Below are 15,826 nucleotides of genomic sequence, written 5' to 3' on the forward strand. Positions count from 1 at the left end.
ATCCTTCCATAAAAAACTGTTTGACTAACTCTTTGAACCATTTTCCTGACCAGCCCTCTCTCCACATGCATCCATAACCCTGTGCTCTGCCCCAGTCGTCTACCCATCACAGTTTATTCTTTGTCAGACTTAAAATTATTTTTTCCAGCGTCTAACATGAAGTTGACACATTTTCTGAGTATTCTATCCCACCCACTGACAGGAGCCATGACACCAGATGAGCAGAGTTTAACCTGTCAGTGGTCATGATGTTATGGCAGATCGGTGAAATAAAGACCGCTGGAGCCGTTGTTCAGCCTTTTGAGTTTTGCTTTAATAGTTGACTAAAAACAGCTGCTGGTTGCGTCGTCAGACCTGACACCAACAGGAAACTACAACAGGAACTTCACATCATGTTACAAACACACAGGCACAGAAATGACAAGCCTCCCTCTACGCTTCTCTCTTAATGTTAAAAATGAAAGATGAAAAACGTTATAAGGGGCAGTTTCTGATTTCAAATAAAACAATCAATGCAGAAAAGTCAGATAGGATGTTAAGAAACATGATTTTTCTTTTGTGAATATTAGTAAAACAAGGAGGATCACAAGCAAATGTCATGTTCTTCCAAATAACAGCTTTCAAATCAATCTTCTAATATCATTTGTGGTATAAATTACATCAGTGCAAAGACCTTTCTGTATTTTCTGTTGCAGCACAACTTATCAGTGATGGATCAGCTGAAGCAAAGAGCACCTGACAAGTCTAAAATATAAAGTATATCAAATTATTTCAGCTACAAGTGAATTCATTTATCATTTTGTAGTTGTTTTTCAGGTGCTTCTTGTTGCTTCACATCTTAAAGCTTTCACCAACACCAACCATCATGTTCATAATGTGTTTAATAGATTTTATACTACATTAATAATTGTTCCAGTTAATTTATAAGCTATTAAATGCTAACTCCTTGGCTCATTTTGGTAAACTTCAAGGCAGAACTTGGATGTTTCAGCCACATCTCTATAATATTATTATTACATATTAGAATCAACTTCTTTTTTGATCAAACTGTAATTTCTTCTTCTTTCTTTTACCACTATTCCAGCTCCATGATGTGCTACTTGGATACCGTCTGGGAGTCAGTGTTTAAAGAATAAGGACAGGTTGAAACTGATTTAACAAATCGCTTTGGAATTAACCATCAGGATAGTTTTGGTTTTGTCGGTTTCAGTTGTGAGACATTGTCTTCTCTGATATTTATGCACAACAGTTAACTATCTAATCTAAATTTAACTCTGTCCCTCTTTACACTTGTTATTAACCACAGTGAACAGTTTAGGAGGGGACTATTTTTTGGTAGAAAGTAGTGCTAGCTTAATCCGACTCTCATTTAATAACGTAATGAGGATTTGCCTTTTTTGCACAAAGAAACTTTGGACATTATGTAGCAGACGGTGTTAAAGAATCTACTCACCCCTTTCTGTGTTACTGTAGATGCCAATGCAGAGAAACGAGATTGGATTGTGTGTAATAACAAGAGAAAATGGTGAAATGTTACATTATTTAAGCAGATATAAACTGGATTAATGTACAGCTAAATGCGCTCTGCTTCTAGCTGTAATGTGCTATATAGAGCTTATAAGGATTTGTTGCAACAAATCAACATAGTATTTGTGTTAACAAATCATTAATTATTAATATGTTTTATGCATCAGTAACAGCCAATTAATCAAGATTATTTGAACACCGCATCTCTACCTGCCGACCTTAAAGTTGCTCTATTATCCAATTATGAGATATAAAACTGTTATTTTCAATTTATAATAAGAATAGTTTAATCGTACTTGTGAACTGGGATTCCCTTTAAGTCTGATTTATCTCAGGGGGGGAGGAAGTCATGCAAATAAAAAAAATAATTGTAATAATAATAATTCAGCCTCGAGTGCTGCTGAGAAAGTTTCTTTAGAGCCACAAAGAGTCGAGGGCTCGGAGCTAAAAATATTTCAGCAAAGCTACACCGAATTTCAAAGGGGCTTTCAAGTACAGCCTCACAGCAGCCGGTTTAGATGAAGTTAACTCCACGTCTCAATGGATCTGCCGTCGCCCGACTTCCAAAAGATTATTATTTCTTAATCAATTAAATTCTGCAACTCCCTTCAGTTTAAATGGGTCAGAAAACTTTGTTGTCTTGGTAAAACAATAATTTCCTCCTGAAAAATGACAACACAAATGCATTAAATAAGTCTAAATTTATGTTTATATGTATTTATCAATAATGTTTTGGCACACTATATCGTTCTTTATAAGCTAAATGCTCAAAATGACATGTTTCCTCTAATACTGATGAACTAGAACATAACTTTAGTAAAATTAGCAGAAAAATAAAATTACAATCATCCTGTACATGTCGAGGCAGCTTTAAAAAAGAAAAAGAAAAAAATCACCCTGTTTGTGTGTGCTGTACACAACATCTCTTCACAGCAAACAGACGCTACCCTCGACATATAACAAAAACAGAATCCATCTCTGCAGAGGGATATTCAAAAGCAAATAAATCGATACAGGCTTCATTAACAGGAACCCTGCAGCAAACGCCCACTCCTGACCCCTTACCGACCCATTACTCACACACATAAACACACACGGCTGCACAGTGGAGCCCATACATCCACCAGTTTCTGAATTAAGAGATTAAGATGATGAGGGGTTGATAATGTGTGTGTGTGTGTGTGTGTGTGTGGACAAGAACACTCTCCTGGTGAAACCTGATGAATTTTGCATTAGTTTTATTTGAAGGAACATGTTAACTATTTATTTTTTTTGGCTTACTGGCGGAAGGCTATCAGCTTAGCTTAGCTTAGCACAGAGCCTGGAAACGGAGGGAAACAGCTAGCCTGGCAAAAGTAATGAAGAAATCTTTAAACTAGACTTGAACAGTAAAGCATCAAGAACGTCTTTGATAAAAGTCAAACAACTAGTTATAAAATGTTAATAGTTTGGTTTAAAAAGTTCCAGTTTGTGCGTTTTCTTTTGTTTTTAAATGTTTGAAGACAGACCTTTCCCACTGCTTCCAGTTCATGCTAAGCTAGGCTGACCCAGCTAACAGACAGATATGAAGATCTTCTCATATAAGTCAGTGAAACAAGGCAAGTACACTCTACGTTTTAAATGTATTACCAGTTCTAGTATTCATCAGAAAGCCTTTGACATTTTTATTACCAGAAGAAAAACAAGAGAGCAACTGAATGGCTCAAATACAAAGATATTCATGTCACAATGTTATAAAAAAGAAAAACAGGAACCATTAAACATATTTTTTTTCTCGACAAATGACTTAAACAATCAAATAATAACTCTTCAACCAGTCGACCGTACGTTTCGGCACTAAGTCAAACATTTAAAGCCCTAATAAAGCCACTCGGTACTACCTGTGTTCAGCTGTATAATATGCTGGCATGTATGAACATTACAATCCGTTTTTATTTGTTTTTTTTTTTGACAACAACCCCTTTATTAACTACGTGGAACCATCACAGCTACAGTTTGATATGAACAGGTTGTGAAACACCCCCGAAAAAGAAAGAAAAGAAAATGAAAGGCTGAGTTTCCTGGATCGTTCGGTTCTTCCGCCGTAGCATCAGAGAAATCTGGTGTCTGGAGTCGCCACGCTATGAGCCAACACTCAGCTAAACAACACTATGACAACTGATGTATTTCTATAAGCCACAGACTAAACAGGCAATCCGACCGCTGAGTGTGAGAGAGGCGTCGGCCAGCTGGCGCGTCTAAATCATATCTGGAGTGATTCCCAAAGCGTTCTTTCTGGGGAAAATGGAAGGACCGGGGAGTGATGGGAGCTTCAAGGCTGTGCTTGATGAGAGGAAAGGTTTCAAAGTATGTTTTCCCGTTTAATTTCAGTCTCCCAAATTAAAAAAGAGACGCGTTAGCAGACCAGTTTGCGGATCTCCTTCCTGCCCTCTTAACGGCGTCCGTCCACGTTTGCTCTGTAGTTTCCTTGAATGCCCATGATGCGAGTTTAGTCCCCTCTCCTCAGCCGAGTCCTGTCCCGGGGAGAGGCAGGGCCGGTGGTGTTGGTGTTGGTGGAGGGGAGGGGGAGGTCCGCGGCAGTCCGGGGAAGCCTCCCTCAGCCGCAGGAGATGACAGTGAAGCGTTTGGAGATGCAGGACATGTTGTGCAGGACGATGCCGAGGAGGAAGAGCAGCACGCACGCCACCAGGATCACGGTGCAAACGCCGGACCAGGTGGAGCCCTTTCCTCCTCCCACCGGACCGGTGACTCTCCTCTCGCCCTCGCTCCCCTCCAGCCCCACGCCCTCCAGCCCCATGGCCAAGCCCAGGGGCTGCTGCTCGGGCATGGTCACCACCGTCACCCCCTTCTGCTGGCTGCCGGGCAGGAAGCGGCACCCCAGCTCCCCCGGCAGCCCGAGCGCCCGCTCCTTGGCGAGGGGCAGAGGCAGCATGTAGCAGCCGTTGCTGGGGAGGCGGATGAAGACGGGCGTGTGCTCGGAGGCGTGGGGGATGGCGATGACGGTGATGATGTCCGGGTCGTCCGGCAGCTGGGACACGGACAGGCCCGGGGGGAGTTTGGTGACGCCGCGGCACCAGGGGCAGCGGATCTCCTTCTGGCTGCTGCGCATTTGCGTCAAGCACACAGAGCAGCATGTGTGTCGGCAGTCCAGGAGCTTGGGCCGCCGCCGGGGGCTGTAGTAGTTAAAGCAAATCTGGCACTCCAGAATTGAATCCTGGGAAAGTGTCTCCATTTTTGGAAAAGGTATATTCACCGGCAACTCAATCAGACGGATCTAAAAGAAAGGTCCTGCAGCTCCAAGTGAGGGGAGATAAACCACTGCTGACTCCGAGGCTTTGTGATCCACCACCGTCCACGACTTCACAGCGATGTCAGCCAGCCACATGGCCCTTCATCTGCAACAGAAAGAAAAGACACAGCACTGTTGAGAAGATGAGGGCAACGGCACCAACGAGGCGTTTGTGTGCACACTGCAGGACTGTCTTCTTCAGAGTCAGCAGGAACCTCAACGCTGCCAACTGGAGAGAAAAGAACGTGGCTGCGCTCAGAGTTTAAAGCCTGGGAACATCTCTGCAACAACTTCACTCATTTTGTTTTAATCACTCGTACTGTTGACAAGGGCTTCATACAACAGACTACACCAGTGGTTATACCTGCTTTAGGCAGAGACGGTTTCATAAACCATGCTGCTGTGTAGATTAGATCCTGTTTGATCAATGGATAAAACAACCTTGACCTAAACTTGACTTAAATCAATTTAAACTTGAATCACTCCTGAGGGTCAAGGTCCAGAGCAAAAATAGTGGAGCAACCTTACGGTTGTCTTGAATGGAGAAATTAGCTACGGAAACCATAAGTTTTGTTCCTGTAAACATTTTTATTTCTGCAGTAAAGTTGGACATTTTTAAGAGGACATGAAACACTAAATGTATTAATGACATTTTAAATTTAATGATTTTTTTTGAGCTCTGGTCTTTCCTGTGTAGGCCAGGGGTCCTTCAATGATTTTCAGGGCAAGGACCCCCAAACTGATGGAGACATTAAGTAGGGACCCCCTACCTACCTACTGTGTGTTTTCTATATTAATCTTGGCCTAGCGCTATTTCTAAATATACATTATTATTATCATTTTGCATTCAATATTAAGCTATCCCTTATCCCTTTACTAAAATGTTAGATTCATGTTAATGTGTATTTAAATAAAAATCATGCCCTCTGCATCGTCCTCTGACATATTTTTGCCTAAACTGCGTCTTCTTCGATAGCGACCAAGCCAACTAAGACGTCAAAGATAAAGATGGTGGAGGGTACGCCCCAAAACAAAAAATCATAACTGCATTTAAAAAGCTAATCTTTTATTTCGTTATTGTGTTTTAAACATGTGCCCACATACTATGTTGGTGTCTGTTCAGTCGTTTCATGTCCTCTTCTAACCCTTGTGAACGTCTGTGGGCACCGACTCACTTTCTGCCTCTAGTGGACATTTGATGAACTGCAGCTCCCCACTCCATAAGACCTTTCGCCAATCCGCGTTAAGTAACGAGCTCTTTTAACCGTCTCCTTCAGGCCACCCATTCCATAATATCCTCCTCCTCTTTCTCCTGCTCTTCTTGCGTAATCACAGCTACCGTGTTAATCCATGCGGTAGATGTGATGGTTTGTTTTTTACCAATGATTAAAGGCCGTCAAAACAGCACAGAGGAAACAACGAATACCAAACAGGACCCCGTCGACTTTATATTTTACTTTTTGCCCCAAATTGCTTAGTGTGAAAACTGGTGAGGAGGGAGTTGATTTCTCTTTCTCCACGCCGCCATCTGAACTGAGGCAGCGTCCCTGTGGGCATGACTGGGGGGGAAGGAGGGGAGGGCAATGAGAGCGAAGGGTGAGAAACAGGAAGGGGGAGGGATGGAGAGAAATGCAGCGATAGAAATGGAAAAAGGTTACCGCTGAACATCTCGGTGCCGTATCAAAAACAAGATCTGTGGCAATTAAACTGCTCGTCGTGCCCGGTGGGGAAAACGATGTGGCAATGGCAGATAAGAGTGAGTTCTCACTGAGGACGCTCGGGGCAGCTCATTCAGTCTGGGCCCTTTTAGTTTGGTTGGTTTGGGAGAGGAGGAATAATCACATTCAACCTTGAGCTGCAGTAAGAGAACGCGGCTTAGGAGTCGCTGCACTTTTACAGAACCAGTTTATCAGGAACAAGTCATCTAATTGATTAATTCATTGATACGCAAGTAAAATACTAAACAACCGTGGTCTCAACCCGACTGCAATCACTCCCCAGAGTGGTTAATTTGCATTATGACTACCTCATAATTATATTATTTATGCACTCAACAGAGGTGCAGCAGCGTTCCTTCTCATTATATGTGCATAAAGTTTATTTTCTACATGTAGCCTGAGATTCTTCAAACTCAACATGCAGCTCATATACGAAACTCATCATCGCTCATTTTTGATTTGATAAATTCCTGAAATCCAATTTTCCACTCAAAAGTGTGGCCAATCACAAAACTGTTGCAAGAACATGTTGCAAGAACGTGACAGATCTTTGTCTCAATTTTCCCGTGAACATGAACCGAATGGTTTCACGATATAGTCTTACTCGCGCGCTGAATCACAAAGGAGGTCAGAAAGCGCCATAACTTTGGCTGAACCCAGCACCACTGAATCTGGGGATGATGGGGATGATGCTTCAGCTTCATGGGAGAGGCCGCGCTGCACCATCCATCCAGTCGCAAAGATAACAGCAGGTGTTCTCACACCTCGCACCAGCACACGAAGCAGTTGGGTGAATCCTTGTTAGTCCGTCAAGTCAACACTTCTGTGTTTGTAGGCATCACCCGCTCCATCGCTCTGCCTCGCGCACACCTCCATCCCCGCCTCCAGCGCCGACAGCCCCTCAGGGCCGAGACGCTCCCTCCCCAGCCGAGGCCAGACTCCTGTCCTCTCCACTCCCCGCTCTTCCCTCCTCCTCGGCTGACCTAGTTTCGTCACTAGTTGGGAAAAGGTTCTGAAAACTCCAGACAGTTCTGTGAAGTAGCGGTGAAGGCGAGCAGAAGGAAGACAGAGACCTGCCCTGGAGGGAGTGAGACAGCCCAGGGTATTACTGAATCCTTCTCCCAAAGATAAGAATTAGCTTTGATCTGACATAAATGCTTTGTGGCTCGATATTCCCATACACCCAGTCACTCACTCTGCTGCCTCCTTCCCTCTTCCCTCCTGACTGAAGAGCCTTTCCTCCACTTCTTTACATCAATTCCTCGCACTTTCCATTTCTCCGCTCAGTCTTTCACTCATTTCTTACATGTCATAGACAACTATAAAGCGCAATATTGATAACTGAATATATTATGTCAGAAGAGGAAGCATATCATTATATCAGGAAATAAATATTTATCACACCTTCATCAAACTTGGTCGCATATGAGGATTTTAGTTTCAGGTCATTAATTATTAAATAATGCGTCTATTAAATTATAATAAAATTGGCTGAATATAATAATAATAATAATAATAATATGAATTTTGTAATCAATTAATACTAATTTGGTAAAAAATGTGACTATTCATCAAGCCAGTTCATACAAACAGCTTGTTTTATCCAACCTTAGATGAAAAACTAATTTTTTTGGTTTTAATATTATAAAAAAGACGAAAACACAATTCTTTTGAAAAGCTGAACTCAGTGATATTCACACTTTTTCATGAAAAGTAACTTAAAGATTTTTTTTTTTAGTGCTCTGAGGTCACGAAAGCGGAGCTGCAGGAGCGACCACGGCTGCAACAATATGATTTATTGATTCAACTGAGCCGTAACCAGGACAACCTGGCTGACCCACTTTCTGTCACACCTACATACTGTAGATACACAATAACAAAACATCCCCAAGAGGCTTCAGGGGCGGCAATAAACAACGCCGTCCTGAACAAGTCGGCTCCAGATGGGACTGACAGAAACCCGGAGACCCGTTTGAACTTTTTGTTTTTTTAGTTTCTGTGTGGTCCGTTGTGTGAAGGTGTGTGTGTTTTGTTAAGGAGGCAGGGAGGGCTGTATGATTTAGTAATGATGCAGAGTGACCGAGTGGAGGCCTGGACCACTCCAACACGCCCGTTGTCCGCTGGGAACAACCAACAGAAAACACACAGCCCCCCCCGGGCCTCCGCGCACAATCGGCCGAGGAGAGAGTGCAGTCATCCTCGTAGACAGTTAAGTTAAAAATAACCACTGCAGGCACACAAACGCACACACACACACACACACAACTCAACATGGCCGACATAATACAGTAGCTGGAAGTAGCACAGAGGAGAGGCTTATTAAACTGGTCTGAACCAGTGAAATGTCAGCAGGACGATGATGTATTTGGTAACTGCTCAAAGAAGCTGCAAAGAGACTAGTTGAACTTCAGCGAAACATTAAACAATACAAAAGGGGAGATCTAAATTATAACTGAGAGGGGCTTGATATTGAGTAAATACACTCAGGGAACAGCTGCTAGCAGCTAGCTGCTCCCATAAACCAGGACGAATTATCATTCTTGTAACTTCTCTTACCAAAACACTGACCCGAACCAGCTGCTCGTGCTGTTTATACTCATATAATCTTTCCTGAAAAGGAGAAAACACTGGTCAAAGATCTCTAATGGAGACTTGTGTCCAACTAAAATAAAGCCCACGTCAATGTAAACTTGGTCACACGAGCTACAAAAACAACCAGCAGCAACGGACCGAAGACTGAAGGTAACGGCAGCTTGTTGACACGTGACACAGTGGCTGTGTTTCCATTAGTTTTACGCAAAATAAAAGCGATAGTTCTGAAATTTCGCATCACATGACTTCCTGCGGCATCTCCGGCGACGCCAGTGACGTGGAAATGTGATAAACTTTTATGTCGAGGCCTCTGAAAATCCACCTCATGAGAGCGTCATGGTATTTTAGGTATATTTGAAATGTGGGTGTTTCCATTACCTGTTTTTTATTGCAATATTTAGGTTTCGTGCATTCCTAGGGGTAAACCTCGTTTATAACTAGCTCGACAACTGCTAGAAGACTGGAACGAGGTTTGCAGATGTTGCGACAAACTTGAGAAGGTTGGCATTCCGCGAACTTCAAGCGAAAAACAAACGGTGAGGAGTCTTAATTTAAAGGTTATCACGGCAAGACATTCATGAGCATTTCGAAAATACCTGCAATCGTTTTTATTTACCTAACAATCTGAAGTTTCTGCAAACACTTGTGCTTGCATTGAACAAGGGTAAAGCCTGGTTCATACTTTCACAGCGGAGCTGTCATTGATATCCGTGTGCTGTTGTGTCAACATAAGTCGATAATTACACCTCTACAAAAAAAAAACAAGTAACACTTTCGACGCTAACAATAGCGGCTGGAGCTGAGCTTGTGTTGAAGTTAATAAATGTCAAAACGAAAGTTATTTTCGTCAGAGCCGATGGTGTATTGGAGACTGAAAGAGGAAGAATTTTCTGTTGTGCGCAGTAAAATGCATTTTGGTTTTCTGCATTGCCGAGACATGTAGTCACATTTCTGTAGATCCAACAAAGAACCATAAGTGTGGCTTAAGTCTCCATTTACTGGATGTGCAGTATATGAAGGACACAAACTGGTGACACAAAAGCTTTTACGCAGCGAACAAATTGTTTCAGTCAAAGAGGAAGACATGCTTTTAAGACCCTTTAGTGCAAGAAAACAACTTAATGTCAGCATCTATTCAGATTTACACGGCCTATAAAGAGCTGAAGTTTTAGGGGAGGAAATAGTCGGAGTTTGGGAACTGAAACAAAAATACCCTGTTGATAAAAACAGCTTTGAGCCTTAATGATGGATCCAGGTTTGCATTGAGTTTATTAGTGAAGCTCATACCTCTTCCCAACTCCACTATCCTTTATTCTGTTATCATGAGAAACTGCCTGAAGGAAAGAACCCGTCCTAAAACATTCAGCACTCCATATTTCTAACGTATTCCGTTATATATTAAAATGCAGCAAGCATTGGCTTAATGTTAACTGCTAGTCACTCCGTATGAAATTAATCCTAATTTGTTTCAGATACGGGACGTTTCTTTTCTTTGCAGCAACATAAACGCTGCAGCTCAAACAGACACGCCAGATGAAATGTGTTCTCCTCCGCCGCTTCGCACGACCGTGGGCAATGTGCTGAGCCGGCATTTGCATTAAGCTGGTGCGTCGACTTCTTCACCCACACATCAGAAGTTTGGACGGGAGTCAACAGCTCCTCCAGAGTGCATTTAGCAGCTGGAGCAGTCACGAAGGGGCCGCCGAGGTCAGAAAACATTTGTCGAGTGGCCCCCGGGTTTAAACAGTCCGTGTTATTCCGGGTCTCATCCATTATTTTAAACCGCGGCCCATTTTTCACGTGCACAGAACGTGCCGCCCTTGAGAACGACCTGCTGCCGATCACACTTTCTAATAAGCAAACTTCGATTAAAGCAAAAGTTGTTCTTTTGCGGTCGAATCCAAAACAGCGTGAGGTATTTCTGGCATCTTTAATCCCTTCAAAGTACAAACCAGAATGTCTTCTCAGTCACACCTGGCGAAAATTCACACTGTAGAGAATGTAATTAGCCGATAAAAGCCTACATCGTTATTGATGTAGGCTGTTAATTTCATCCACCCGCGGCCTGTTAATCAGAATTTTTATGACCTAGCCCATGAATATAACTACAATTCACCAGTGACCTGCTGTTGTAGAGTCAAGAGTGTCCGTCTCAGGGAGAATCTATTTTGTCTCTCTGAGGCGACTGAACAAAAATAAGACTGAAAGACTTAATCGAGTCGTTGGATACAAAATATCACGCAAGGAGGTTCAAAAGGACCAAATGAGAGACAGATGAAGACCGAATTCAGACAGAAAAAAAGGTCAGAAAATAAACATGAAAAGACCAAAATGAGATGCAGCACCAGAAAGAGACAAGAATAGATTGAAATGGTACAAAAGACCAAAAACAGACACAGAACAACCACAAAGATAAAATAATCAAAAAGAGATGGAATGAAGATGGAAAATAGCAAATGACCAGAAAGAGGCACGAAACTAGAGAGACAGGAAATGAGGAGAGCAATCACAGATGCATAAGGACCAAAAAGACATAAAACAACCAAAGTATGGAACCTGAATATGGAGGTGATCACAGAGACAGAAAAAGACTAAAATGAGATACAGAACCACCAGAAAGAGGCACAAATCATACAAAAAACTATTACAGAGATACGAAATGACCTAAATGAGACGCAAATTGACCAAAGAGGGACAGGCAGCGACCGAAAACAGACACAAAACGACCACAAAGCCAAAATAATCGAAATGAGATTAAAAGAAGGGAAGATGGGAAATTCCGAAGAGACACTAAAAGACCAAAATGAAAATAATGAGGTTCAGAATGATCAGTGAGACAGATGAAGACTAAAAGAGACACCAAAATATCAAGAAGAGAAACAGCACAACCCAAACAGTATACAGCAAAACTGAAATAAAAAAAAGAATGACCACAAATACATATAGAACAGCACTGAATAGGGAAGTGACACAGGACGTACAGAGAGACACAAAGACCAAAGGCAGGAAAAATTATGAAACAGTGAAGAGAGAAAGACATGTGAAGTTTGTTGCTTAACAAGCACACAGAGAAACAAATAACAATAATAATCTAACCGAGATTGGGTGTACAATGATTTCAAAGAAACACTAAAGGTTTATGTCTCACTTAGGTCAAAAAGACCTGAATGAGACAGATAAAAGCTAAAATTAGACACAAAACGACCAACATACCCCACAGCTAGAGCTGCAACCGATGGCCAGTTTATTGTCGAGTCAGTCAACATGAAATCAACCTACAGCTACTTTAATAAGTGGATTTTTATCTAAAATGTAATAATAGCTGCCTCCCTGTCCTCAAATAATACCCTTTGCTGGTTTTCTTTGTCACTCAGTAAACCGAACGTCTGGGTCTGTCAGAGCGTCAGCCAGACGAAACAGATCGGACCAACACGTCACCTCGGCGCGCGAGCAGACACCTTTCACTGGTTTCTGGTGTGCGCGTGTCAGCACAGCAGATGGAGGCCCTGATAGAGGCCTGTGCAGCCGAGCACCGAAGGACGCATTAAGTCAATTTCCAGCTTGAGGAGCCCAGCAAAGCACCGTGGGGCTGGCAGGAACGCTGCTGGATGGACTTCACCCCCATCATCATCGTCATCGGCGCCACCGCGTATCTGCCCGAGCGTGACACTAACTCCTGCACCGCCGCGAGGCTGCCCGTCCCTAGAGGACTGGCCGTCACCCAGCACGTCTCTCCAGGTACTGGGTCTCATTCCGCAAAACCAATATCTGACAGGTGCTGTTCGGACACAAACATCACGTCTCGAATTGATTTTTGGTCCATTTCCTGCGTTGGCCAAGAAGATCGGCTGCTCTGGATCTTCCTCTTTCATTGGGCGACTATTACTAATAACTTCAATGACATGCGATGTCTGCAACAAGGAATGCATCTGTATTATACTGCACAATTCATAACCTTAATGTGTATTAAGGTGTGGTTACAACTACTCCTAATGACTGCTCCCACCCACTTTTTACACCATGGTCTCTTCCCAGATGCCTGCGCCAGGTAAACTCAGAGATGTGCCCAGCCACTGTGCTACGGCACCCAAAGTGTGACAAATTACATTTTTACATCTTGACAGGGCTTCTGGCGACAAAATATTACTTTTGACTATTGTGCACGTTATAGAATCCATAAAGATATTGATATTTCCTCCATGTGGCAGTCGTGCACAAATGTAATCCCCCCAAGCATGATAGATATGTGTGCAAAGGTCTTGTTGAGTACAAGACGGCCATGTTTGTGTTTATTATCTGTTGTACCATGAGTGAAAGGGGTCACAAGCCACCAACAAGCATCTTAGAGACTTAAGCTCTAAGCAAAAGTATCAATCTAACTTAATTTACTGACTGTATAAGTTGGGTTTGGTTGATGACAGGTAAGTCTTCACTAAAGTATTCACTAAATCGGATCCTTTTATAAGACTAAACTACACACACTTGTACATATGGATGCTACTGAAGACCTTGCACTACCCCATCCTTAAGGTCACACAGAGACCACAATCTCCAAGATCGGCAGAGCGAATCGCCGGGGCCCCTCCACTCCCTGATGAAAGGCGTCTCCACGCCGAGGAACCGAGCAATTTTCAAAGCAGATGAAAGAGGTGAACGCCGTGACTTGAGCAGCCGGAGGCTCAATCTGCATCTACAGATTCAAATAAAGATCCAGGAGGAGGGGAGATAAAGCCGAGCTCGGCCCAAACTTCAAACGGAGATGACACTTTTAATTAATCTGCGACGAGGCTTGCTTACGGAAGCGAAATGCAAATGAGGATTATTTAAAAAACCGTGGGACGCCCGGCGCCGCTGCTTAAAGAGCGAAAAATAACGTTCGAAAAACAAAGACGACTCAGTTAAAAGCCTTTCATAAGTGAAAGTGGCCTTAAGACGGCCCATAACTTCACCCGTAGACTGTAATGTGCTTTAGTCTGGTGCCAGGAATCATTTTGTAAGATATGAAATGGAGTCTTATTAAATAACTCCGTTCACGATGGAGAGGGTGATAAAATTTAAGGAGGCTGTGGAGAGATGCTGGTGAACAGGCTGTGCCGCTCGCCTGGGTTTGTGTTTTTTTTTTTTTTAAGTCTGACAGGAAGTGGTAAATAAGAGTCGTTCCTGGTGTGTTGGCACCTGAGAGGACATATTTTGCCGCTGCAGCGAACACCCCCCCGACCCATGTTCCTCCGGCTGAGCATGAGATCATTCGCACATCAGCTAGCAGCACAGCAGGACAACGCGTGTGGGCGTTCATGGATGTTCCCGCGCGTGCACCGACAGCACTTGCACCGCGCACGAGCTGAAAAAGACTCAGCAGGTAAACGTTCAGGGGGAGGGGGGGAAAAAAAAAGTAATAAAATAATATTCATCACACGTATCGCCTTCTGTTCAAGCTTCGCCTCGACTCACACTTCCATTGCACTCGCGCGGCAGCGCTGCAAGCTAACGCTTTCAAGAGTCTGTCAGCTGATGGGAACCGCAGACAGGGGAATCTGGCACGTTGCTAGGAGACAAACGTTGTCATATCGCTGCTGTTTTGTCAAAGCCTCGCTGCGAGCCTGTCGGAGAGGAAAGGACCACAGGGGCTAGAAGTGACGCTGAAACATTTTTAGAGGTGCCTTCAGACCGTTTCATGTCACCTTGTCAGCGTTATTGCCTCAGTGTCTTCGCCCGTGCTTTGACACGTTAATTATGGGCAAACAAACAACGTCTAATCCTCAAAGTAATCTCCCTGACACACATATATCTGTTCTCAGACCAAGGAGAAGTCAAGGGATATGTTTTTAGAAACTGCTTGTTCTGGTGTCTTCAAGTTCTCAATGTCAGTGTAATTTCAATGAATATCTGTTTAACTGCTACATATCTGCACTACAATGCTAATTACCAAAAACACATAATCTTGTTTTAATACCCTCATTTATGTAAAAATACAGATTAACTACAAAGAAAATGCAAATAAAAAAAAGATGTTTGCATAAAAAGTCATTTTTCAGCAGCAGAAAATTACGAATTACCTTAAATTAAATTAACTTTAATGCCTTTACTCTGGCTAGTTAAGAAGGCTTGAACAGATTTTCTTTCCTGTAAACCTTATTTGTGTGGTTACTAAATTACCAAATTCAGTTTTTAGTGATGGAAAACAGTAAATTAACGACCTTAACTAGCCAGAGAAAAGTCATAAAATTTTAATCAGTTGTTCATTTACTGCTCAATCCAATATAGCCTTATTTTTTTCACCAGTCTCTCATATTGTGCAGTACTCTTGTTAGCAGTACAGCTAAAGTAAGCAGGACAATTTTTGAAAATGTGGAATCATTTGTGAAGAAATAAAATCATGTCAAGACAAACGAGACAAATAGGTGATCCAGAAATGAATCATCCATTAGATGATTCACTTCTGAACTTTTTAAAGGTTGAAATTTCCACTCTGATACATTTCTCTTCTACTAAAACAGAAACACATATGAATCTTTGCACGCAATGCTTGTTTGCGATGGTCGTAACCAGTAAAAAGGGGTTTTATCGTGTCACAAACTCACCCGGACTGGAACGAACTCGGTCTGACTTGGTCCGAATGATACGATCAGACCAACTATGGACGATCTGAACAGGATCTGTGTTTGAAGAGAAAACAGACAAAAGACGAGTTATCAGCGTC

The 15,826-nt window shown here is 42.7% G+C and overlaps 1 protein-coding gene across 2 annotated transcripts in view; it reads right to left on the reverse strand.

Moving 5' to 3' along the window:
* Window positions 1-291: 291 nt before the first annotated feature.
* Window positions 292-15,826, reverse strand: part of rnf152 (ring finger protein 152) — a 42,012-nt gene continuing 26,477 nt past the window's right edge. The window contains exons 2-3 of one of the 2 annotated variants that reach the window (XM_047568563.1): window positions 15,708-15,782; window positions 292-4,922 (exon numbers count right to left, since the gene is read on the reverse strand). In XM_047568563.1, coding sequence (XP_047424519.1) covers window positions 4,124-4,759 — 636 coding nt within the window. In that variant the 5' untranslated portion in view covers window positions 4,760-4,922; window positions 15,708-15,782 and the 3' untranslated portion in view covers window positions 292-4,123. The remainder of the gene's footprint in view (window positions 4,923-15,707; window positions 15,783-15,826) is intronic. The other variant, XM_047568564.1, reaches the window with a different exon arrangement.

This window comes from Mugil cephalus, chromosome 18 (genome assembly GCF_022458985.1).
Source record: "Mugil cephalus isolate CIBA_MC_2020 chromosome 18, CIBA_Mcephalus_1.1, whole genome shotgun sequence".
NCBI lineage: Eukaryota > Metazoa > Chordata > Actinopteri > Mugiliformes > Mugilidae > Mugil > Mugil cephalus.